At 41.0% G+C, this 21,816-nt stretch overlaps 3 protein-coding genes across 6 annotated transcripts; 1 reads left to right on the top strand and 2 right to left on the bottom strand.

Moving 5' to 3' along the window:
- The first annotated feature begins 1,465 nt into the window (after positions 1-1,465).
- Positions 1,466-6,118, top strand: gnb3a (guanine nucleotide binding protein (G protein), beta polypeptide 3a). 2 transcript variants are annotated; one of them, XM_046399258.1, is made up of 9 exons: positions 1,466-1,667; positions 2,552-2,670; positions 2,782-2,927; positions 3,212-3,275; positions 3,804-3,966; positions 4,100-4,166; positions 4,255-4,456; positions 4,527-4,743; positions 4,907-6,118. In XM_046399258.1, exons 2-9 carry the CDS (start codon positions 2,614-2,616, stop codon positions 5,011-5,013), a joined length of 1,023 nt encoding a protein of 340 aa, XP_046255214.1. In that variant the 5' UTR covers positions 1,466-1,667; positions 2,552-2,613; the 3' UTR covers positions 5,014-6,118. The 2 variants fall into 2 exon arrangements, with proteins under 2 accessions (XP_046255214.1, XP_046255215.1); XM_046399259.1 differs by lacking the exon at positions 1,466-1,667 and adding an exon at positions 2,314-2,431.
- Positions 6,119-6,706: 588 nt separating this feature from the next.
- On the bottom strand, positions 6,707-9,451 carry cdca3 (cell division cycle associated 3). Its single transcript, XM_046399227.1, has 6 exons — positions 9,299-9,451; positions 8,469-8,619; positions 8,250-8,370; positions 7,252-8,160; positions 7,080-7,147; positions 6,707-6,974 (listed from the first exon to the last, which is right to left on the bottom strand). Exons 2-6 carry the CDS (start codon positions 8,598-8,600, stop codon positions 6,882-6,884), a joined length of 1,323 nt encoding a protein of 440 aa, XP_046255183.1. The 5' UTR covers positions 8,601-8,619; positions 9,299-9,451; the 3' UTR covers positions 6,707-6,881.
- Positions 9,452-10,215: 764 nt separating this feature from the next.
- pex5 (peroxisomal biogenesis factor 5) lies at positions 10,216-21,724 on the bottom strand. Of its 3 annotated transcripts, XM_046399179.1 has the most exons (17): positions 21,428-21,724; positions 19,283-19,439; positions 19,087-19,125; positions 18,851-18,968; positions 18,583-18,729; positions 18,321-18,405; positions 17,782-17,872; positions 17,342-17,464; positions 15,869-15,982; positions 15,423-15,506; positions 15,072-15,191; positions 14,790-14,933; positions 14,604-14,674; positions 13,786-14,007; positions 13,502-13,667; positions 13,251-13,408; positions 10,216-11,460 (listed from the first exon to the last, which is right to left on the bottom strand). In XM_046399179.1, exons 2-17 carry the CDS (start codon positions 19,394-19,396, stop codon positions 11,214-11,216), a joined length of 2,043 nt encoding a protein of 680 aa, XP_046255135.1. In that variant the 5' UTR covers positions 19,397-19,439; positions 21,428-21,724; the 3' UTR covers positions 10,216-11,213. The 3 variants fall into 3 exon arrangements, with proteins under 3 accessions (XP_046255135.1, XP_046255136.1, XP_046255137.1); XM_046399180.1 differs by lacking the exon at positions 15,869-15,982 and having other exon boundaries at positions 21,428-21,716; XM_046399181.1 differs by lacking the exons at positions 15,869-15,982; positions 17,342-17,464 and having other exon boundaries at positions 21,428-21,714.
- Positions 21,725-21,816: the final 92 nt, after the last annotated feature.

The following is a 21,816-nucleotide window of genomic DNA, read 5'->3' as shown; positions in this document are numbered from 1 at the left end:
GGGCAAAATCCTGAAGGAATTTTTTGATAGCTAACATAAAATCTTAAAAAATTCATTCTTAATTTATAAAGTTGTCACTATTTTAAAGGCGGCCCACTTACAACATCATATACTTGTGACCTTACAGTATGTTGGATGTATGTTTAAACAAATATTTAGGAATCAAATACAGAGATGACATTCAAAATCATATCGGCACACATTTAATGCACTTACCTGTCTTTTATGCTTATGTTCATGGCACACATACAGCAGAAGGATTTACACAGTACAGGACACAAACCAAATTCCTTTTGTTGTCTGACTCTTAATACTGCCAGCGATAACTTGCATGATAAAACCATGTTAAGTTGTTCCTGCGGATGTATCATGCATGGCATTCAAATTAGATTCAAAGTGGTGACATTTTATTTTGAAAACTGACCATCCATGCATTTAAATTTAGACTAGGCCTAGGTCACATGAACAAAATCATCCATGATTGTATATGTAATTGTGGGTCTCTGTTGAGAAAATAACAATGGAAAAAATCAGAACAAAGAAAAGGTAAAGTTTGTCTTGATCTTGTTTATTTTGTCTCAATGTTATTTGAACACCATCAACTCAAGTACAGATGCAGAACAATAGACTATTGTGTTAGGCAATACATTTTAATCAAAGGAGGTATATTCTAAGACCACGTTTTGCAAGTTGGACCATAAATGCAACACGTTCAGTCAAGGCGAAGATGCAAACTGCGGAGCACCACAGCCATCGGTCAGACTCAAATACATGAGCTCGGTCTCGCCGAAAAACTTCACCTTTCACAGGCTCTCACTCTCACAACTCTGTCTGCGTCCTGTTCCACCTCCCTCCATCTGCCCCCCTCCCTCATTCTCATCCCACTATCTTCCCCCTCCCATCCCTTTCTCCATCTCTTATCCAGATGCAAAGAGCAGTCAGTAATCGGATGAGAGCAGATTTGATTCAAAAGGCTTCCCTTAAAATCTCAGCCAGTAGGATTTAAAACTCACTCCCCTGCCTCGCCTCTTACACTCCACCGCCCTCCCTTCCTCTGCTCCCCCCCACCCTTCTCTCTGACTGTGTTAATGCACTTCACCATCCAGAAACCCCTAGCAGTCATTTAATCACATGGAACAATGGCAGGGTCCCAGGAACAGAATGGCAAAAGGGTAATAGCAGGACTAAAACACTCAAGCATTCATTATAACACTCATTATCAAAGCAATTTCCCATCTGCTACAAAGGCCTAAAATCCCCTGTTAGGAACTTCAGGGACAATATAGTCATCAGTGTTGTGAGGTAGGACACTCACACTGTTGCTGCCGAGGTGTCTGGAGCACCGCACTACCACAGAGGCCATGAATCAGCTCTCTAATTTCATTTTAACATCTTTCGGACCCTTCACTACAGATAGATAAAGGATCGAGCGCGGTGGCAAACAATTAAAGCAAATCTCTTTCTTTTACCGAGTCACTCCCTCCTTCACTTTTCACTTCAAACAAATTAGAGGCAAATTCACTTGGTCATGTGTTTTGACAGAGGCAGTCATTCAAATAGTGAAAGAGAGAGAGAGAGAGAGAGAGAGAGAGAGAGAGGGAGAGTGATTGCTGCAGGGACACATACGATAAGATCAGCGAAAGTATTCCCTCCTGTCAGTTTTCAAGGTAAGATAAAGGAAAAAGCATCATGACAACTGGTCCTTCGCGTGAAAGAAAAGTCATTTGTTGATATCTGCATGTGTACGGTGGAAGGAGGATGGTGTTGTATGGCTTTACTATGAATTGGTGTGTTCTCTCTGAACTACTCAGTCTCTGTTAAATCGACTCGAGAGCGAGATCGTGACTCTGCTTTTTCACTTGTGCCTTGATTACATTTGTCACACTGTATGAGTTTGTCCATTAGGTGATTGGGTTAAACTAAACATTGGTCATTTAATCACGACATTACCAAATTCAATAGCCATCAGCAATAGGTGAGAACTCACTGGAGTGTTAAATGGCACAAACCACCTGTCATTGTTGTGGTTTTTTTTTTTTTTGTTTTTGTGGGGTTTTTTTTCCTCTCTTTGGAGGAATGAGAGGTGACTGGCTAAGAGCAGACACAGTAATGACATTATTACAGGACATACTGGTTTGTGTGTACATTCAGGGTGAGGATGTGTGCTGTCAGCTGTCACAACTCCTGATGAGCAAACACTTTTCTCTGTTAATGTCATGCTTGAATATTCATACAGTGTGTGTGCGTGTGTGTGTGTGTGTGTCTCGTGTGTGTGTATGCGTACGTGAATGCTTGTGTAGTTGCGCTCTGTGGGTTTCTGCGTGTGCTCTTGCGTGTTCATGAAAGTTTGCAAAGTAGATGAGGGCCATTTTGACTTGCAAAAAAGTACTTACTTGGAGACTGGAGCTAGAGAGGATTAAAAGACATTCAGGTAGGTACAGAAAAGAATTTGTGCAGGGTATGCCATTACTGGAAACTAAAAAGACCAAATCACAACTGCTTTCTTGAGTTGTGTCTTGATAATTAAATTAGGTTTTTGTTGTCTCTTCAGGATTATCTGCTTTCCTGCCATCTCCCCGTTTCCACTGGTGACAGTGCCTAACAAACATCGTCATGGGTGAAATGGAGCAATTGCGAAAGGAGGCGGACAGTCTTAAAGACCAGATCACTGTCAGTAGGCCCATTTTTATCCCCAAAAATGTACCTTTATATATTTCTTAACTACATCTTAGCTCAACAGAGGCAGTAAGATGACAGCCTGTGTTTGTGTCTGCTCCCCAGGCAGCTCGTAAGGCAATGCAGGACACCACACTGCAAGAAGCAGCAGCTGGGATCAACGTGGTAGGCCGGGTTCAGATGAAGACCAGGAAAACACTAAGGGGTCACCTTGCCAAAATCTATGCTATGCACTGGGCCGCAGAATCCAGGTAAATACACAGCAAATTGTACCCAAATCGAAAAAAACACCTGCTGTGTTATTTCACAGCCAAGATGTGAGGTGTTTCTAATAAATTTAGCAGAAAATTAGAGCAAGGAGAGCCAGGGAATTTTGACTGGTAAATGAGATTTGCGAAGCATACTTTAAGTTTAACTGGATGAATTAATTTGAACATAGCTTATGTTAATTCGTCAGCTGACATGTTTCCCTTCTGGCTCCGCTCTGTCTCATTCTTTGTTTTTTTAATTGCTGTCTTCGTTGTTACACCTTCAGGCTGTGTGTCAGTGCATCACAAGATGGAAAACTTATAGTGTGGGACAGCATTACAACGAACAAGGTAAGAAAGAGCAAAGGCTCAGGGTATCATGATTACAATGATGGTAGATAAAGGCAAATGCACACCATATGAATGTGCTTTCCCAAACGAAACTAAGGCCAAAACTATGCACTGCACATCCACCTTCAGACACGCCAAAACACCCACATCTTTACATGAAAAGACCTGAAAAAGTTCCCTTGAGTATTAAGAATACAACTCTAAGAATAACTCTCTCCATGATCACATGTTAGTAAGTAAGCAACAGTCTAAGCTTAAAAGGAGATCTTGTGGGTTGATCAGATTTTATTGATGTGATTAAATTTTGATTCAAATACTACTAAATCCTGATTGGTGCTCAGAAATATGTGATGTCCCTTTTTTGTAAACGAGTCCCATCCACACAAAGCAAAAAAAAAAACAAAAAACAAAAAAACATTAAAAAATAAGAAAAATAAGTAAATTGATAAATATAATTATAATTTAAATATAATAATTCTAAGGATCTTTAAGTGTTTCAGTGGTTCATTGTCCTCTCTATGTCCCCAGGTGAATGCCATCCCTCTGAAGTCATCGTGGGTGATGACTTGTGCCTATGCACCTTCTGGGAACCTAGTGGCTTGTGGCGGTCTGGACAACATGTGCTCCATCTACAACCTCAAGGGCAAAGACGGGAACGTAAAGGTCATGCGTGAGCTGGCAGCACACACAGGTAGGACGGCATTGCTTGAAAATGTGACCCCTTGAAGTCGTGGATGCACTTGTGCTGAACTTGACTGGACTTCCTATTACTGACTCGTACTATGTCTTGAGGTTCCTCATATGGTATTTCTTTGGTTGGCCAGGCTACCTGTCTTGTTGTCGTTTCCTCAGTGACACTGAGATCATCACCAGCTCGGGAGACTGCACTTGGTGAGCATAAACTAGAAACAATTTTGCAACTTTCTCTTCTGTAGTTAAAAAGGGAAACAAATATTGTCTTCGGTGTGTCTCCTTTCAGCGTACTATGGGACATTGAGACTGGGACCCAAAAGACGGTCTTTGCAGGACACCAGGGAGACTGCATGTCCCTGGCCGTGTCCCCAGACTTCAAGTTTTTCATCTCAGGAGCCTGTGACTTCACTGCCAAGCTGTGGGACATCAGAGAGGGTGCATGCAGACAGACCTTTGGAGGCCATGAGAGTGACATCAACGCAATTGGGGTGAGGATCACTTCTGTATCAGAGCTCTGGCTTTTTTCTTCTAGTGTGTAATTACGTTTCCTCCCTCCAGTTCTTCCCAAGTGGTACAGCAGTGATAACGGGATCAGATGATGCCACCTGTAAGCTATATGACCTGCGAGCCGACCAGGAGCTCATCACCTACCAGGACTCCAGCATCATGTGCGGGGTGACCTCCCTGGCCCCATCCCTCTCTGGACGCCTCTTACTAGCTGGCTACGATGACTTCAATGTCAATATCTGGGACACACTTAAAGCTGAGAGAGTGGGTGAGTACAGATGGAAAATCAAGACGATAAAGCGAATTTAGCCTTTGATTTTAAAGCATCTAAAAGCTCCAGCGTATCACTCCTGACATTCATGGGCTGGAGTGTTTTGCATCTGAGTAATTTCAATGGAACCATGTTTTTTTTATTCTGTGATGTTCTCCAGGAGTGCTGGCTGGTCACGACAACAGGGTGAGCTGTATCGGAGTGTCCTCAGATGGCATGGCGTGTTGCACAGGATCCTGGGACAGCTTCCTCAAGATATGGAATTGAAGCTGTTCCTCACTGGCAAGCAGAAAGAGATCAGTTAACATCTGCCTGGGAGAAAAAGAAGAGGATGAAAAAAAAGAAATTTTGAGGGAGGGATGAGGGACAATAGGAGCCACACAGGGTTAGAAGAGGGTATTTTAATTGTGCCAAGTCCTGTCTAATGTTGAAGAGGGGCTGTAATGTGAAGATCTTCTCCTCCGTCACATCGCACTCTCACCTTTCTTCTCACGTTATGGGGGAATTTGGGGTGGGAAAAGGGATCTCGGAAAAGATCATTCCTCTTGGTAGTTTATTATACTGTGCTTCTAACTGATACCATATGCACATTTATCACAGCCATTCAGAGATCACCCAATGAGAACAGTTGCCAAATGGAAACGGTAGCACACTGGATAGAATAAGATAGAATTGATTATGTGTAAAGTTACAGCCTGTGTAGGTTCACAATAGCTATGCTGTGTTTTATAGGCATAAATTATGTCATATGAATAATGTGAGCATTTGCATTTTTGTTTCAGACTATTTGTTTGTTCTTAGTTCTGGTAGATTCCCTACTTGCTTACATTTACTTTCTTTTCATTTTCTAATTTTAATTAAAATGGAGTTATAGTTTGCAGTTGTCTACATTAGTGTTTGAGTTGTTTTGTATGTAATTGATGGAAGATATTTACCAGGATTTGGGGTCTTGTTTGTTTGACCTAAACCCCCTACCCGCATTAGCCAGACCTGAAAAGTGCTTTGAGTAAACTGACAGATGGGATAATAAAACACTTTTCAAGGTTCACTAAGCACTTACAAAAAAAAAAAAAAAAAATGACCCATTTGTCTTAGGACAGGAGGACGTTTGTTTGAGTGTTATTGTATGGATGATATTGTTTTTTGTGCACATATGAGCAATACATCTGAATCTGTATATGACTGCTTATCTTTTTCCTCTGCAATGGTACAAGAGAAACTTGAAGGACATTTTGTGTACAGAAAAAAAAAACCCTCTGAGTTCTGACCAGAATTTGGACTGCCTCTTCTCCAACAGTGGATACACAACATGCAAAATAAAGCAATACTACCTTTCTTAAAGACTGTGGAATAAACATGGGATTCTGCATTACTCAAGTCTTAAGTGTTCATTTCTGACCAACTGGCTTCAGTTATAGATCCATTTCATTTATATTATATAATTTAATATACATCCATAATTAAATTCCACTGGATATGAAGTGAGCAATAGAACATGGCATCAAGATTGTTAAAGCACCAGTTAAAATTGATTTTTAAAATGTTAGCATGTGGAAAAATCTCAAGTAGATTTAGTCTATGCAGGAGTTTAGTTATTTGGATAAAAACATGCTAATCAAGTCTCTTTAGCAATGCTGGAGAAGGCTCTCTAGTGGTTATTACTGAAGTTTCACAAACTGCTTTTGAGGGGAAAAAAAATAATAATGAAAATGGGGAAGCAGCATAAACAGTGGTGCCAAAACCAGAAAAAGGTGTAATTTTTTCTAATTTCTAATTTTCTCATTTTTTTTTTAACAAAATAAACAATTATTTAGTGTTGAGCTTTTATTCCATTTGTGCAGAAATAAAGACTAGACATGTGACAATGGAGGTCTTGAGAAAATTAAGTTATAGAAAAGAACATGAGGAAGAGAAACAATAGTAAACTACTTTACAATAAATAGAAAAGATTAAAACTGGATTATGTATGCAAATAATTTTATTTATATTTACAAGACAAAAACAGGATGTAAAACTGTTCAAAGTGAAAGTTGAATATACACAGGACAAAAGCAGTTTAAGAAAGATGTACACTTAAAAGCCTTGTTTTAAGTAATATAAAAGCGACAGAATTCTGTACACACTGATGCAGCTAATCATCGATTCTCCTTATCCAAAGACACTGCCAGCACTCTGCTGTCCACCTGCCCAAGTCTCTGCTTATCTGGGGTGGATGCCTTCAGTTTCATCTGGAAAGCGGCAAGGAAACATTGCTTCAGCAGTTGATTTTGGACAAAATTACACCATTTCAGGTTTAAATTTTGATTCAGATAGTTCATGCTTGTATACAGTACCTGAGGACGGTGGCTCCTGGGTGAGTTGGTCTCCTTTAGGATCTGCAGTGGGGAGCGGCCTTCAGTACCTTGAAAGAAACAAAACGTCAAAGATTAACAACAACAACAACATCATCATCATCATCATCTTGTTACTATTAATAACGGGAAGCCACAAACTTCCTGCACGCACCTTTGTTCTTCAGTTTTCCAGACTGTCCCTTGTTTTCATTGGCTGCATTCTTCACGGCCACACGGACAGCAAGAGGAGAGGAGCCTCCTTTTCCACCATGACCCTGCAGTCCTTTAGGTCTAAGCCCGGTGGCACCAAAACCTTTTCCCAACCACTGTGGCTTGAACACCACTTGACTGGGGCTCTTTGGGTCAAGGGTGGGGCAGCGGATGCCGGTGCAGAGCTGAGGCTGCTCTGGACTGGGGACAGTTGGTGGCTCTGATGCAGTAGGCTCTTTTGATTCCTCAGAAGGTGGCATTTTTTCTCCTTCCTCTGACTGTGCATGGGACACATGAGCCGACGAATCATCGGTAACAGTAGGTAGACAAGGCTCAGCAGGGGTCTCAGTTTCAACAGTGATAGATGGAAGGGCATAAGAATGATCAACGCCATCCCTGAGTGACTTCTCTTCCACACTAGGCCCTGGGGATGAAGTACAGTCATGGTGCACCTCGGCGAAGATCTGAGATGAGGTTGCTCCCTCGTGGCAAGTCATCAGGCTCATGCTCAGTCTCTTGTGAAGCGGAGACTCTTTTGCTTCCTCAGCCTCCTCCAGGCTAATATCTGCTTCAGGTTCTAGCTCCACCTCCACTTGAGGCTCCTCAAGAAGGACAAAAGGGCTTGAGTCACCCACACTTTGCAGAGGGGGCATTACAGGGGTGGCCAGGAGATTAGCGTGCTCAACCATGGAGCCAAAGGTGCGAGAAGGTCGACTTGTCAGGAGGGGCTCGGTGGAAGCCAGCTCATCACCTTTAAAGACCTCCTCCTCCACTGCATCCTTAAAGCTGGTCTGAGGGGCTTTGGGTGGTTTGACTTCAGTCTCTCCGTGGAAAAGCATGCCCAGGCGGCGAGCAAAGGACCCAACTGTTGCTATAATGGCAAATAGAAAAATGTTACACATTACAGGGTATTTCACAGATGAGAAAAGCCAAGCTGAAAGTTCTTCAACAGTAAGTTACCTCTCATGACTTCTCTGACAGGGGTGCGGGTAATGCCCACTGTAGGCGAGCGGGGATCAGTAAATACCAGTGGGCACTCACTTTTCATGTCAGCATCCACTTTTGGTGCAAGCCCACCAACCTGGGAAACACGTTTTGAAATGGAAAAACCTGTTTTAAAATGGTCTTCCTCTCCACAGCTTACAATATGTATGGTATCAAGTCCATCAGGTGAACTACCTGAATGGGTGTGCGATCGATTCCCGGTGAAGGAGAGCGTGGATCCATCAGATGACTGAATCGACTGTTTTTGATGGCTGGCTCCGGTTTTATTGGTGCAGACAGAACCATCTTACTCTCACTGGATCCCATGGTACCAATTTAATGCGAACTGGCTCACAGATAAGTAGAACAGAATACAGTTTTCAACCAGAGCAAAATAATACATGCAACACGGGAACACAAAAAAAATACCACGACACCCCGACAGTTAAAACGAACAAACAAACAAACAAAAAACCCAATACGATTTCATATTTGTAAATAACAAGCACATTTTTATACTGAGAAAAAACTTGCTATACTGGCTGATCTCCAGTCAGCCTTTAACGATACGGTTGCTATCCCAGTATTACACAAGTTAAACTTAAGTTAAAATATAAATAATTAAAACAAAGAAACCGTGAACAAGATTTGTGGCTCGTTTTATAATTGTTTCATTGGCCCGTACCTGTATATTACGACACACAAGTAACACAAACATTAAAATTAATTACACCTCGTCAAAGACTGACACACTATTTCAAATGTTTACAAACTTTGCAATACGACATATACGTAGAGACTGAAAAGTGAACAGTAACTTAACAGTTAAGCATACTGATTAGCATTACCAAGTTAACAACAAGCTAGCTTAGCTAAACTCTGCGTGTTTCTCAATTTCATTCTTAAAATCAGATGAAGATGCAGCACTGTGATATTTACCGTCGAGCGTAATAATTCTAATAGAGTGCAGTCCCTTACAACTAACATCAGCTAAGGTGTACAGTTTGAAATATACTCTGGCTTACCGTGTACAGAACGAAGATATTTGTGAAGCTACAACTCTTTTGACTCATTCCACACTTGAGACAAACAGGAGAAACGCACGACTTTTAAAACATTTAAATGGCGGGGTTGCGTGTATGTTATTTTTGAATAAACCAATCAGCGTGCGCGTCCTCTCCAGCTTCTCGGCGCTGATTGGCTTAGACCACAGTGTTCTTAAAAGTGGGCGTGGTGTTCTGCTGATAACGCATTTGAAAATTGAAATGCTGTAAAAGCGTGTTTTGTTTGTCACGTCTGCGGAGAAAAATGAAATGTTACGTTAGAGCAGTCCTCCTGAAGCATGCCTCGCCCTGACCAAACTGCCTTAAGAAAATATTGGATTTAATAAAAAGATATATTTTAAGGAGACTGAGAAGAACAAAGTATAAAAACGTCTTTATGAATGATCGCATTATTTAGGAAAATGCATCTTGAAAATTTTATTTTTGAATAGATCTTAGAAATGTTGAGTTTTGAGTGTGCCACCAGAATAATTTTAATCTTTTACTGCACAGTATTTAATTACGATACATGTTCAAAAGTTGATATATAAAGATATAAACGAATAGCAATTACATGAAAATATGCATTAATAAAGGTGAAAAATAATGAAAATATATCAAAACTGGGTATCAGTTATTCTACTTTATCTATGTGGCATTATTCTTTCATATTTGAAACTCTATTCACTTATCATATTTCATCATCTCATAATTTATTTGTATTTCTTAAATTTACGCTTGTGAAAGAAATGTAATTGAACTTTATTATTCACAAATACAGTCATCTGTTATTTGTTACCGTATTTATTATATATCTCTCTGCTGTACTCATTTATGTCACCAGAGCCTAGTTATTTTGTTCATGGATTCAGAAAAAAAAAAAAAAAATCAAAAACAGATTTTTGGAATCAAAGCTTTATTGCTAAATATTTTATTAAACATTGCAGTCAGGATTTAACTAGCCTGAAAACAATTATAGTGCAACAATTATGTTACAATACACAATATGGCATATAGCATTATTTTACAATGAAGCAAATTGTTTTACAAGAGCAATATGAAAAAGAACAAGAGAAAGAAGCCCAGAGAAATCATTCTCAATGACATTACAATTATATGATCTTATCATCTGATGCATGATTAATATCCCCCGCCCAACCCAAAACACTCACACACTCGCACACACTGTACACACACATGCCTTATCATAACAGTAACAGTCCTGCTGGTTGTCAGTTCATCATCCTGGCTGATAATTGATCACTAAAAAAATTAACGTATAAAAAGAAACAAGTTGCTATAGCACTTCTGGTTAGTGTTTGTTCTCAGGATCAGTCTAACCCTTATCTAGAAGGACCTCCAATTGAAAGCAGTACTCTTTTCAATGTTTACAGCAATAATGTACCTTTAACTTACATAACCGTAGTGAGTATTAAGTTCAACCTACAACGTGCTGTTGACAAAGACTGTGTGAGCATTGAGCAATGTCATGATAAACACACTTCGGTGAATACAGAATGGATTCACTCATTCTTCATCATTTTCTTTCTCTACTGAGAACAAATCAAAGTCACATCACATTAAAATCAGGTTTCCAGGTAAACAGAATAGGAGGAAATGTGAGGACTATTAATGTAAAACATGTAAAACACAGTGAGATGACTGTATTACTGCTGGCTACATCCCCCAGGTAGAGACTAATACTGTAATATCTGATGAAAATCATTTAACCATACATGACCCCAAGATGATATCTCAAGGATGACAGTGTCTTCCTCCTCCATTCCTCTGCAAAGTTTACCAATCTGATTCTTCTGCTCTTCATTCACTCACCCAAACATTTACCTCTCAGCAAAACACACTCACACTCAATAAGCCCCCACCCTTTGGCTGACCCTCATTCAGCCCCACCATCCACCTCTCGCTGGCTGAAGTGAGCCAGCAATGTGTCCAAGTCCCGGCGGTCAGCAGCAGCGTACAGAGAGCTCTCTCCCATCATGCTGAGAGCCATGCGCAGAGTGGACCAGATGTTGTCAGACATCACGGTGGCTGCCGCACCTCCAGGGCCCCTCGCGGCTCTCGCTCCGTCCCCTGCAGCCTGCCGTTGTAGAGACAGAGCTTCCAGGAAGTGCTCCACTGCCTCTCTGAAGATAAAAGGGAAGGAAAGCAGGGCAGGATGAACAGCTAATTTAACAAGATGAACCACGGCTACATTTAAATCATTTTTTTCCCCAATTACCGTACTTTGATCCCAGTAAGATAACAATTGGACTAAAACATAATAATCAAATACAGCACTCAAATTAAACCATTTTCTGATAGATCTGACATGGTTTTAGCTTTGGTATATAAATAGGGCAGACAAAATATTAGAAACACCACTGCTCAGTATAACCAGAATCAGAAATCAGAAACAGAAAAGACTTTATTGCCATTGTAAGTGAAGGGGTTTCACATTACTAGGAATTTGTCTTGGTGATTGGTGCATACATAGAACATAACAAGTAACATATAATAGAAGAATACAATAAAATAAAAATAAAACAGAATAAGGTAACACAAAATAAAATAAGATAAGTAAAACAAATATGTTTCTGGCAATACAATTCAAAAGCACCACAAACTGCAGCCTCCAAAATGACCATTAACTTAAATAAGTCCTTCTCTGAAATATTTACAATAAAAACCAAACATTACATCCTTCATAAATGTAGGATTTATTTCAGAGATGCTGGCATTGTTTTTTTTGCTAGGTGTACCAAATAAATTGGCAGCTGAGTGTCTTTTACAAAACGGCTGTTGCCATCTAGTGGAAGTAAAAGTAACTGCATTGCACCATGATTTATTAGGTTACAACATCTAACCAGACCAGTGCAGCTTAGACTCTGGTATTGCTACTCTCTCGAGAACTGCTCCTCCAAACTACTTCACACTCAGCACTGACTGCAGAGGCTGTGAAACTTGTTAGATTCAAAAAGCGTTGCAGAGGAGTACACCAACCGTCTCTACGTGGCTCTCAGCACAATATAATCAAGTGCTGCACCTAACAAATAGTTTTAAATTGACACTGATCAATTTGATCACTGCACGTCATGACAATCCTTTAACTAAAGTTGAGTACATTTTGCATCAGTTTTTGGGCAAGGACAATAACACAACTAATGTCATGTTACCATATTACACCAGTGGTGCAGAAATTACTTTTAACATGACAACAGTGATGAAGAAATATTTAGAAATTTAGAGCGTGGCTGCTTTGCAGAGAGCGAGATATCATATACTTAAAGTGATACAGATTTTCCTTTAGACAGGCCTCCTTCCAAGCAGCTAAAACACATTCTACTGCTGCTGCTGTCCACAGCAGTTTATTTATTACTTAGCTTCCTGCACTGGCACACTTGTAACTTTTCCCAAGTAAATTCAAACAAATTACTTTTCTCTGCTGCACTTATTTCTCTGACTGTTTGTTCCTTGTCTTGTCTCTCTGTCTATATCTCATTCACTGAGTTGAGTCGAGCGTTGAGCCCTTGAGTGCTGTTCAATTGGTTATTAAAAGGTTATTAATATTGAACATGCTGGGTGTCCAAATCACACCACACTCAACACTGCACTTGGGTCGCCAGCAATGCATGACAAAGGTGAGGTAGATTGGATGAACAGTTAAATTAAGGGTCACACACTACGGTAATTCTAAACTATAATAGAAATTTGTGTTCACACTTTCATGTCATATCCGAATAATGTCATACATTTATTCAACATTTTTATGTTTGTCTGAATGGGCTTTAAATAATTAATGGATTCAGTCAGTAACTTGACAATAAGCAGTTCAAGGTGTGGTAACTTAACCCAAAAAGAACACCCACTTTAAAAGTAAAAACAGGTACATTTTGGGTTAAAATAACCCACATCTACATACCACAGCTTTCCTCACCTGTGAGCTCCGAGGTTGACGCAACTGATTCCCAAGTTGTAGCGACTGCGGACAAAACCTGGCTGCAGTTCCAGAGCTCTCCTGTAGGCAGCCACCGCCTCTTCTGAGCGGCTTCCATTTGCAAGCGTGGCACCCAACTTATTCCACAGCAGGTAGTCCTGATGAAGGCAAAAGAAAAAAAAGTGAGAGGTCAGAGACCAATAGAGTAAACAGAGTGATGAATGACTTAAATCTCAGTACTGGCCAACAACCTGTGGGGTGACAGAGAGGGCAGCGCTGAAACAGTCCACCGCTTTGTCGTACTCCCCGCTGAGGTTGAAGAGAACACCCAGACCACACTGCAGCTGGGGGTCCACCTGGGTGGGGTCAGAGTTAGCTGCTTGCAGGAACAGGGACTGTACATCAGTGAACAAAGATCTGCACAGGAAAAACAAAAAGGAAGAAAGGGTCAAATAGAATGAGAGTCAGAAGACATGACACTTTTAAAATGTACATCACGTTTAAAACATGGAATCATTCTGATTCTGATACTCACTCTGGCAGCAGCGATCCAAACCTCTCCCTCTCCTTGTCCATTTCTCTGGCACCATCCTTTAGGTGTTCCCGCTCATTCTGCTCCCACACAGAGCGGTATGTTGGGTTGTGCTTCAGCCAGTCACGAAGAGTCTCACAGGCCTGCCTGTGCAGCGATTCGTTAGTGAAACTGACAGCCAGCGCCATCAGAGCAGTCAGGTTGTCGTTCTTCAGCTCTATGCACCTGATGAAAGAAGAGGAGGGAATAGGAAGAGTGGAAAAAAGTCAGAGGGAACATAATTATCCTGTTGTTAAACAATAACATGCTTTTAGCTGAGACAATTGTCATATTGTCAATACGCAATTAACAGGAAAAAAAACCTTAGCTGGAAAAATCACCATACAATCATATTAATTAAGTAACACAATAGAATATATTTTCATTATTGACTCATTTTGCTTTTTATGCAATTATTTGAATTTTGTCACGGACATTTACTCAAAAGAGCCACCAGAAAAACACCTACGGGTCTGGAGTTCATAAATTGAGAATATATGGACTAATTCCAATACACAGAAATTCCATGAATACCATAACATGTACAAAATACTCCAACAAAGTGGTTAAAGATAACAGGTGACCATACTGTAAACGGCCTCAGATACATGTTCTCCCTGTGCCTGCGTGGCTTTTCTCCGGGTACTCCCGCTTCCTCCCACAATCCCAAAAACATGCACATTAGGCTAATTGGCTGCTCTACATTGCCCCCAGGTGTGAGTGCGTGTGTGGTTGTCTGTCTTTGAGCCCTGTGACTGACCCCCCCGATTCTGATTTCCCACCTGCGGAGGGCGGTAATGGCAGCAAATTCTTGCTCGTTCTCTGCCTGGCAGGTTCCGAGATATTGCCATGCCTGCAATTTGACAAAAAGAAATACATGCGCACACACACACACACAACAGCGTTATTACAACTGCCTCTTGACTTTTTGGGGCTGATGTTACTTGCACAAGCTAGAAGATTCTCACCAGCTGGTTATCTGGTTCTCTCTGTACAGCACTTTCAAAGAACCGTACGGCACCCGGGATGTCTCCTGCCTCCATCCTCTTCACTCCCTCTGACAAAGGGTCCGGGTGGGATAAGTAGGGATTGTCCTCTTCAAACTGATACCCCTGGGACAAACACAAGAAAAAAAACACACAGGCTGCTCAGAGTGTGTCCGTGTGTACAATTCCAACAGAGCATCATGTAGATGGAGATACACGAAAAGCATGTAGGCAGATGCCTGTCCCCAGCAGGCCGACAGCTACCTTGTCATATGAAGTGCTGAGCAGCTGATCGAAGTCGGACAGCCAGGGATGACTCTCTGCATCCCTCTTAGCCATCTCCTCCCACTCCTGCTGTAGCTTCTCCCAGAAATCCACATCACTCTGACAACATGGCAGATACGCATCATTACCTTGCAGTCTCCTCATAGCATACATCATCCTGACTTACAGACATATTTGACCTTTTCTGTGGGACTGACGAGACAGTACTGATGGTAATTTTGTAGCATAACTAAGTCAAAAGATAACACAGTTGTTTGTGTTTTTCTCACGGAGGACTCAGTTACTTTATCAAGCTTTGGCATCTTCAACCACTACTGACTTTCTCCTCACCTCCACTGCAGCTTTAGCTTCTTGGAAATCTGATCCTGACGTGGCAAACTCGTCCACCCAGGCTTCAGCTGAGTCCACTGACACCTGAGTAGCAATGAAGAGCAGTGACAGTGGTTGACTTGATTCAGCAGGTGCTGGCTATGAAAATTGTTATTAGAGCTGAGGATGGGGAGGGGGGCATTGAAACAGGAAAAACATAGAGGGAAGTGAATGAAAAGGATGAAAAGATGAAATAAGAAACAACAGAAAAAGCTAATTTTCCTACTACTACTTCTTTCTTACATTTCTTCCTAAGTATTTTTAACCAGCAACAAAATAATTAAGTGTGTCTTATGTATTATGTGTAGGACAAAACTCTAAAGTACACCAACTGCAAAACTTTAGTACAGCTATAACTGCTGCTAAAAATAAAACACCTATCGCTGCCACGACCACAGAGGTCCTACCTGCCTGACGACCTTGGCCCACTGCTCTGCTTGTTTAGCTTTAACTTTCTCAATCTTCTCACTCCTCTCTGGGGGTTCCAAGGGAAGACTCCCTCCCCCCGTCTCTGTCAGGAACTATGGCGGGAGGCGAGGAGGGGGGTGGCAGTGGGGAAATGGGGCAATGTTTTGAAGAGGAGGGAGCGGTTGGAGAGAAGAGATTTTTTTTTTTTTTGGAGGGGTGGGTAAAATAGGAGCAATTTTCAGTGTGAGGAGGAGTTTGTGGAGTAGATGAATGGCGGTTGTTAATTGAGGGTATGGCAAGCCGAGAGTTCAAAGACAGGTCAACAAATGGGAAAATTACACGTCAAAGTTAGAGGGTAGTTAAGTACAATGAAGCTATGGAGTTATGGTGAATAGATATTTATCATAAACAGAGCAGAGAGCTACACATGCACATATAATATGGATGCCCACTCCCACCAGGATAAGAAAAAGAGAACAGATGGAAAGTTGAGCATCTTGGTATCAGTGTTACTCGAGTCACTGAGGACTTTGTCTGTTGTAACTGTGAACCTATGAGTACTGCAGAAAATTAGTCTATGAATAGCTGGTCATCTACTATGCCATTTTTATCTACAGGTCATATAAATGTTAACATGGTGAATATACTGCCCAAGCTTTTCTGTATCGATTTCAATCTGTCTATGTGCCCCCACCACCATTATATTCAAAAATGAAGAATGAATGCCGATGTAACTCTTATGTCTACCATATGATGCCATCTCAACAAAATCTCTTTCATGTCATGTTGTAACCAGGTTGACGAGGGTGACTGAGTGTGGTTAGTGTGTGAGTGTGACTATTTTATGTCTTGTTAAAATGTATACAAGACTTTTTACACGCATAACACAAAAAGCTGGACATAATAAAACTTACTATCAAAATGTAGCCTAGTTCATAGACGAGGTTGGAATTTTCATAATCTCATAATGTCTTATGTCATAATTCTGACTTCTTTCCCTTTTCTTTCCTTGGCAGAAATGGACTTCCATATTCCATATTATCATGATTTTAGGGGAAATTCGAGTTCAAATACAATATATGGCATCAGCCTGTTTCAGTCTTAACTGATTGGCATCAAATTGTAATTACTTACAACCCTGATAAAGTTAAGAATTGAAAGAAAACTGAGTTAAGATGGGAATAACCAGAGCCTGACTGTACATATTAAAAGCTAAATGCATGAGAAGAGAAGCCGAGTTGTTTCTTTGCTGAACAAATTCCATCTGCAGTGCTGTGCAGCCTTGAGCTTCATATTACAGAGAGTGCAGTGGCTGCTTTTGGTTACATTTTTGGAAAATGTTACTCCGCGTCAGATACTGGGGTGATGAGTCACGAGGCATGGCCTATACTGTGCAGAAGTAAACCAATGTGCTTCTCCAGTGTGTATTCCCATTTGCAACCATCCCCTCCTCAGTGGGCAGTGACTCGTACCTGGTTGAGGTTGGAGGCCCAGTTCTGAGCCTCCTCGGCCTGAGCTTTATCTGTGAGCTGTTTGTCTGTTCTGCTCTCCACTGTCACACTGCCCTCGCCAATCTGCCTAATGAATCGCAGGAACTACACAACATTGAAAAAAAAAAAATCACAGCAATAAAAGCATTTACTATTACCATTACTAATTATTCAACTTTATACTAATACACTGCTTGTTTCTTTCCAGACCATAAAGTTTCTCTCCAAACTAAGACAATGATCTTGGAAAACCACGACAAAACTTCAGTAATCGACATTACCAATGCACTATGCTCCCAAACTATTCTACAAAAATGTTAAACAAAAGAGAAAAGATATGGTGATAGGCATGTAAAAAGGAGTGACACATGGTATAAAAAAAGGTCCACAAGCTGTCAGGTACACATTAAGTCACTGCTCACCTCTGTGTTTTGTAACTTGGGGTCATCAACCTTTGAGACAAGCTCATTGGCTGTCTGCCTTAGCTCCTCTCCTGGTTGGTACTCCTTTGTCCTGTAAGATTAAGAATAAAAAAAACTTAATATTATCCTGTAAATGTTATAAGATAAGGAAAAATTATTCTATTTTATTCTGCATATGTAGGCTGGAACAATTCAATCAAGGCTGAACGATGTATTCAGCACTGTTGCATGACAACTGTAAGGCTGTTATTCTATGCTTTCACTTCCTGTTCAGATGCTTAATTGTCTTTTGATAGGGCTCAGCATTATCAGAGAAGGTTAAATGTTTAAACAGATACATCCACTCTATAACAGGACTAGAACATCATCAGCTAGCCTTTGTCTACCTGTAGATGGTCTCTTTTACTCCCTCAACAAGATTGTTCCCTATACACTACATTTACTGCATTGTTACCGAAGGAGCAATTTACTACATATAAGCCATTTTTCATCTGTACACTTTCAGCACTCTGTTCTGGTCTTCCATGCACTCTTCTAACCATTCATTCTCCTTGTCTCCCAGGTCTCCCAGCCACAACTTCTCCTCTGACTGCTCCAGATACTCCTCAGCCCAGCGTCCAGGATCTGAAGCAGAATAAAAAAAAAAGATGGAAAACACATCCAGTAAAAACCACATGCAATTCAAAAATAACAGATTTTTTTTTTTAACAAATTTGATCTGATATCAGTAAAAAAAAAAAAAAAAAGTGATGACACATGATACACTGATGATTACTCCAGAAAAAAAGTGTGTCAAGCTACCTGCAGCCTCAGCAATAAATTCTCTCGTCCAATCAGCATCTGCTGCATCACCAAGAGCGGTGAGACTTGGTGGAGTGGCAGATTCAGGACCTGACAGGAACTCAGCCGCCCAGTCACCAGACAAGGCCAACGCTGCCACGTCTGGAGCTACGACATAAAACATGTGGTGCTTAAAATGCTTAAAAACAGCTGGTGTGCAGACTTAAACCCAAGCCATGCAACTACTATGCAAGTTACATGAGGAAAAAATAATAATGATGAAGCGCACCTCTTTGAGGAGCTTGTCGATAGCTCTGCTGGTCAATCTGCTGCATTTCCTCCAACAGCTGGCCCATGTCAAACGTGTGTGGGGGCCGCGGGGGTGCCTGAAGGAACTCATTCACCAGCTGGAGCAAAGATAAAAACATGTTACTACAGCTGATGAAGTTTAGAGTTTTCTTTAGCATTACACAGCATTATAACCAACACAATATCCTGAACATGGAAAGGAACATAAACACTGACCTCTTCTTCAGTGGCAATTTCTATAGCAGTGGGGGGAATCTGGGAAAAATTAAAGAAAAAAAATGAGGCAACAGAAAAACTATGTGTTGTCAAGCAGATTTCACAGTAAGACTGGAAGATGTGCACTTTGCAGGAAATGATTTAGCTGATAAATTCAGGTATTTGAACTACTAATGGATATCTCCAAACTGCTCACTGTGGGTGTTGAGCGGTGCCGCCATGCCCCCCCTTCCTTGGTCACATGACTGGTCAACTTCATGAGGGGATTGGTTCCCCCACATTCTGCCTCGACCAACTCCCGCATTGCCATGGCAACACAAGGATGAAGCAAACCCGATCAGACCACCTGAGAACTGAGAAGGGAAGGAGAAGATTTGTTTGGGATGATTGAGCAAAGTCTGTCTGTGTTCAAGAAAGCAATTCACACCGAAGTACAGCACTGAATCATTCAAAAGTGTGATAAATTCAGGAAAGTCCTGAAGTAAACTGCAGAACAGTTTTAAATCCCAAACAGACATCCAGAAACATTCACCTACTTAAAATATTCAGAGAGCACCAAAAATTAATATAAATATTTGTTAAAGCCAGCAGCTCTTACAATTACAGTATACCATCTACATCAAAACATTTCTTCGCATTTCTGAAGCCTTTAAATCCCTTTCAGAGGCCAAGCAAGGTGAAATCTGTGTTCACACTGCACAGACAGTCTCATGTCACGTAACCAAATTCAAGCGCCATCTGCTGTTTTCTGTGTCATTTCCTGGCTGAGGGTGAACCATTAATAATGTGGATATGACAGATCGGCAGGCACAGACTTTCAGTGCATATTTCACTAACTGCAGCCTTTACAATGAGGAAAAGACAGCATTTATCTTGACATAACGTTATTACCAAAATCACAAACTATATTTAGTATCATGCAGGCCTGGGTATTGAACCTAAATACTTCTTTAGTGCAACACACATAGCACTGAAAATCAAAAAGCTGTTATTCAAAGTGTGCTCCTTTTTTCAGTTATTCGTAATGAGGTATATTTCTATTTAATTCATTTGCTTGTTTTGCAAATTGACTGATTGGCTGACTATTTTATCTAGGCATAGTCATACAGCTTTGTTTCAACAAAATTTAATCTACCACTTAAAAAAAATGCCTTTTTTCTAATGACATGATTTTTGAAAAAAAACAACAACTTTTCAGTAAAGTACAGAACAAATGATATTCTGTTATTAATACAGATCATTAACTAAATTCATAATGGCACCCAGACCTGTTATCATGTCACAGCATAAACATTAATTTAATACTAGGTCCTATTTGTTCCTCATTTATCTGATGATCACTCACCTGACCCCCCGCAAGTAAAACAACAGCAAAGAAAAATCCTTATGACAATGACTTAGTCCCTCAGTACAAACACTGAAAATAATGATATGTAATCCACGGAGAATCCCTGATGCTCAGCTCACTGACCTGCATCCAGCCCCACGGATGAACATCTGACAAATTGTTGGACATGCTGGCCTACTCAATTTGTTTATCCCCTCCTGGAGAGACACTTAATGGTTACAATTTCCATGATGTCTGTCTACTCCAAGAGACTCCAATGTGATATAACAGCATTTACCTACAACTACACAAAATACTACACATGAGAGTCTATTCCACAGGTGGACTGCCCATCGCTCTCACAGTCTGGACTTCAGATTTGAGGATATTTTACTGCTACTTATTCAAACAGCTGCTGTATGATGATTACGGTCAAAGTAAGAGGATTAGACAAAGATATTAATACACACTCTATCACAGATAGGCCACTGTGACACCTGTTTCTCGCACACTTAAGCGTTACATACCACAGACCTACATTACTAATGGAAGAATGAGTGTTTTTTGTCCCTCTCATTCACGCATTTTATTTCAGCCACAAATATTACACTGTGGACATCTGAAGGCAACCCTCTGTCAGCTCACCTACAGGATTTTAACTGTCAAAACGCAGGCATGTGTCAGACCACACAGAACAGAGAGAGAGCAGTGAGTGCACACATGTAGCTTTGTTTTGCACAAAGCTAGCCGTGACTTCAGCCCAGAAACAGCAGCATTAGCATTTTAACGCCACTCAAGGTAACGTCTCTCTTCTCATGTAGCCAACATGCCGCTCATTAAACTGCGAGTCAGACGAAGAGAATTTCGGGAACTAACGACCCTTTCAACAATAGCGAGTGTGGCTAGCTTTAGCTAACGGTAGTAGCTAGCTACTGTAGGGCCAGTCCAGAGATCATTCCTGTTGTATGCAGTCACAGAGGCATGAATAGACGGGTAGCATGATGTTCATCTCACCGCCGACAGCAGCTGCTGTAGCCGAACCGACAGTCCCTCCTCTCCGGTCCGTCCTCTGCGTTTGACTAAAGCCGTATCAGAGCAAACGTCGCTGCACTGTCAAACCTCCCGGTGACCGTCTTAAACCATCCGCTGTGTGTTACTGGCGCTTCTCTTTTATTTACCTTCCTCCTCCATGACCCACAAAACCCCTCACCGATCGCTTGGAGTGTCTCCTAACGCTACGACTATTTCGTATTCTCGAACAGCCTTACGTAAAAAAAAGAAGCTGGGGCTTGACAAAATCGAACGTAGTGAAACGGACGGAGACCGAACGAACCTGCTGCCAAAGAAGATTATATTGCGCAGTAGATCGAAGTCCAGCAAGTCAGAGGTGTATCTGCCATGTG

This window comes from Scatophagus argus, chromosome 9, assembly GCF_020382885.2.
Source record: "Scatophagus argus isolate fScaArg1 chromosome 9, fScaArg1.pri, whole genome shotgun sequence".
Lineage (NCBI taxonomy): Eukaryota > Metazoa > Chordata > Actinopteri > Scatophagidae > Scatophagus > Scatophagus argus.
Note: the sequence above shows the minus strand (reverse complement) of the source record. Positions and strands in the feature narration are given on the sequence as shown.

Bases quoted from the DNA above. Each gene is read 5' to 3' on its own strand.
- cdca3 (XM_046399227.1), bottom strand. From the start codon at position 8,600: ATGGGATCCAGTGAGAGTAAGATGGTTCTGTCTGCACCAATAAAACCG. The intron at 8,371-8,468 runs GTAGTTCACCTG...CGTGTTTCCCAG, and splicing joins TCGATCGCACACCCATTCAG to GTTGGTGGGCTTGCACCAAA. The intron at 8,161-8,249 runs GTAACTTACTGT...TTGCCATTATAG, and splicing joins TGTCAGAGAAGTCATGAGAG to CAACAGTTGGGTCCTTTGCT.
- gnb3a (XM_046399258.1), top strand. From the start codon at position 2,614: ATGGGTGAAATGGAGCAATTGCGAAAGGAGGCGGACAGTCTTAAAGAC. The intron at 2,928-3,211 runs GTAAATACACAG...TTACACCTTCAG, and splicing joins CACTGGGCCGCAGAATCCAG to GCTGTGTGTCAGTGCATCAC. The intron at 4,457-4,526 runs GTGAGGATCACT...TCCTCCCTCCAG, and splicing joins GTGACATCAACGCAATTGGG to TTCTTCCCAAGTGGTACAGC.
- pex5 (XM_046399179.1), bottom strand. From the start codon at position 19,396: ATGGCAATGCGGGAGTTGGTCGAGGCAGAATGTGGGGGAACCAATCCC. The intron at 18,406-18,582 runs GTAGCTTGACAC...ATTCTGCTTCAG, and splicing joins ATTTATTGCTGAGGCTGCAG to ATCCTGGACGCTGGGCTGAG. The intron at 13,409-13,501 runs GTTGTTGGCCAG...TGCCTTCATCAG, and splicing joins CCCTCTCTGTCACCCCACAG to GACTACCTGCTGTGGAATAA.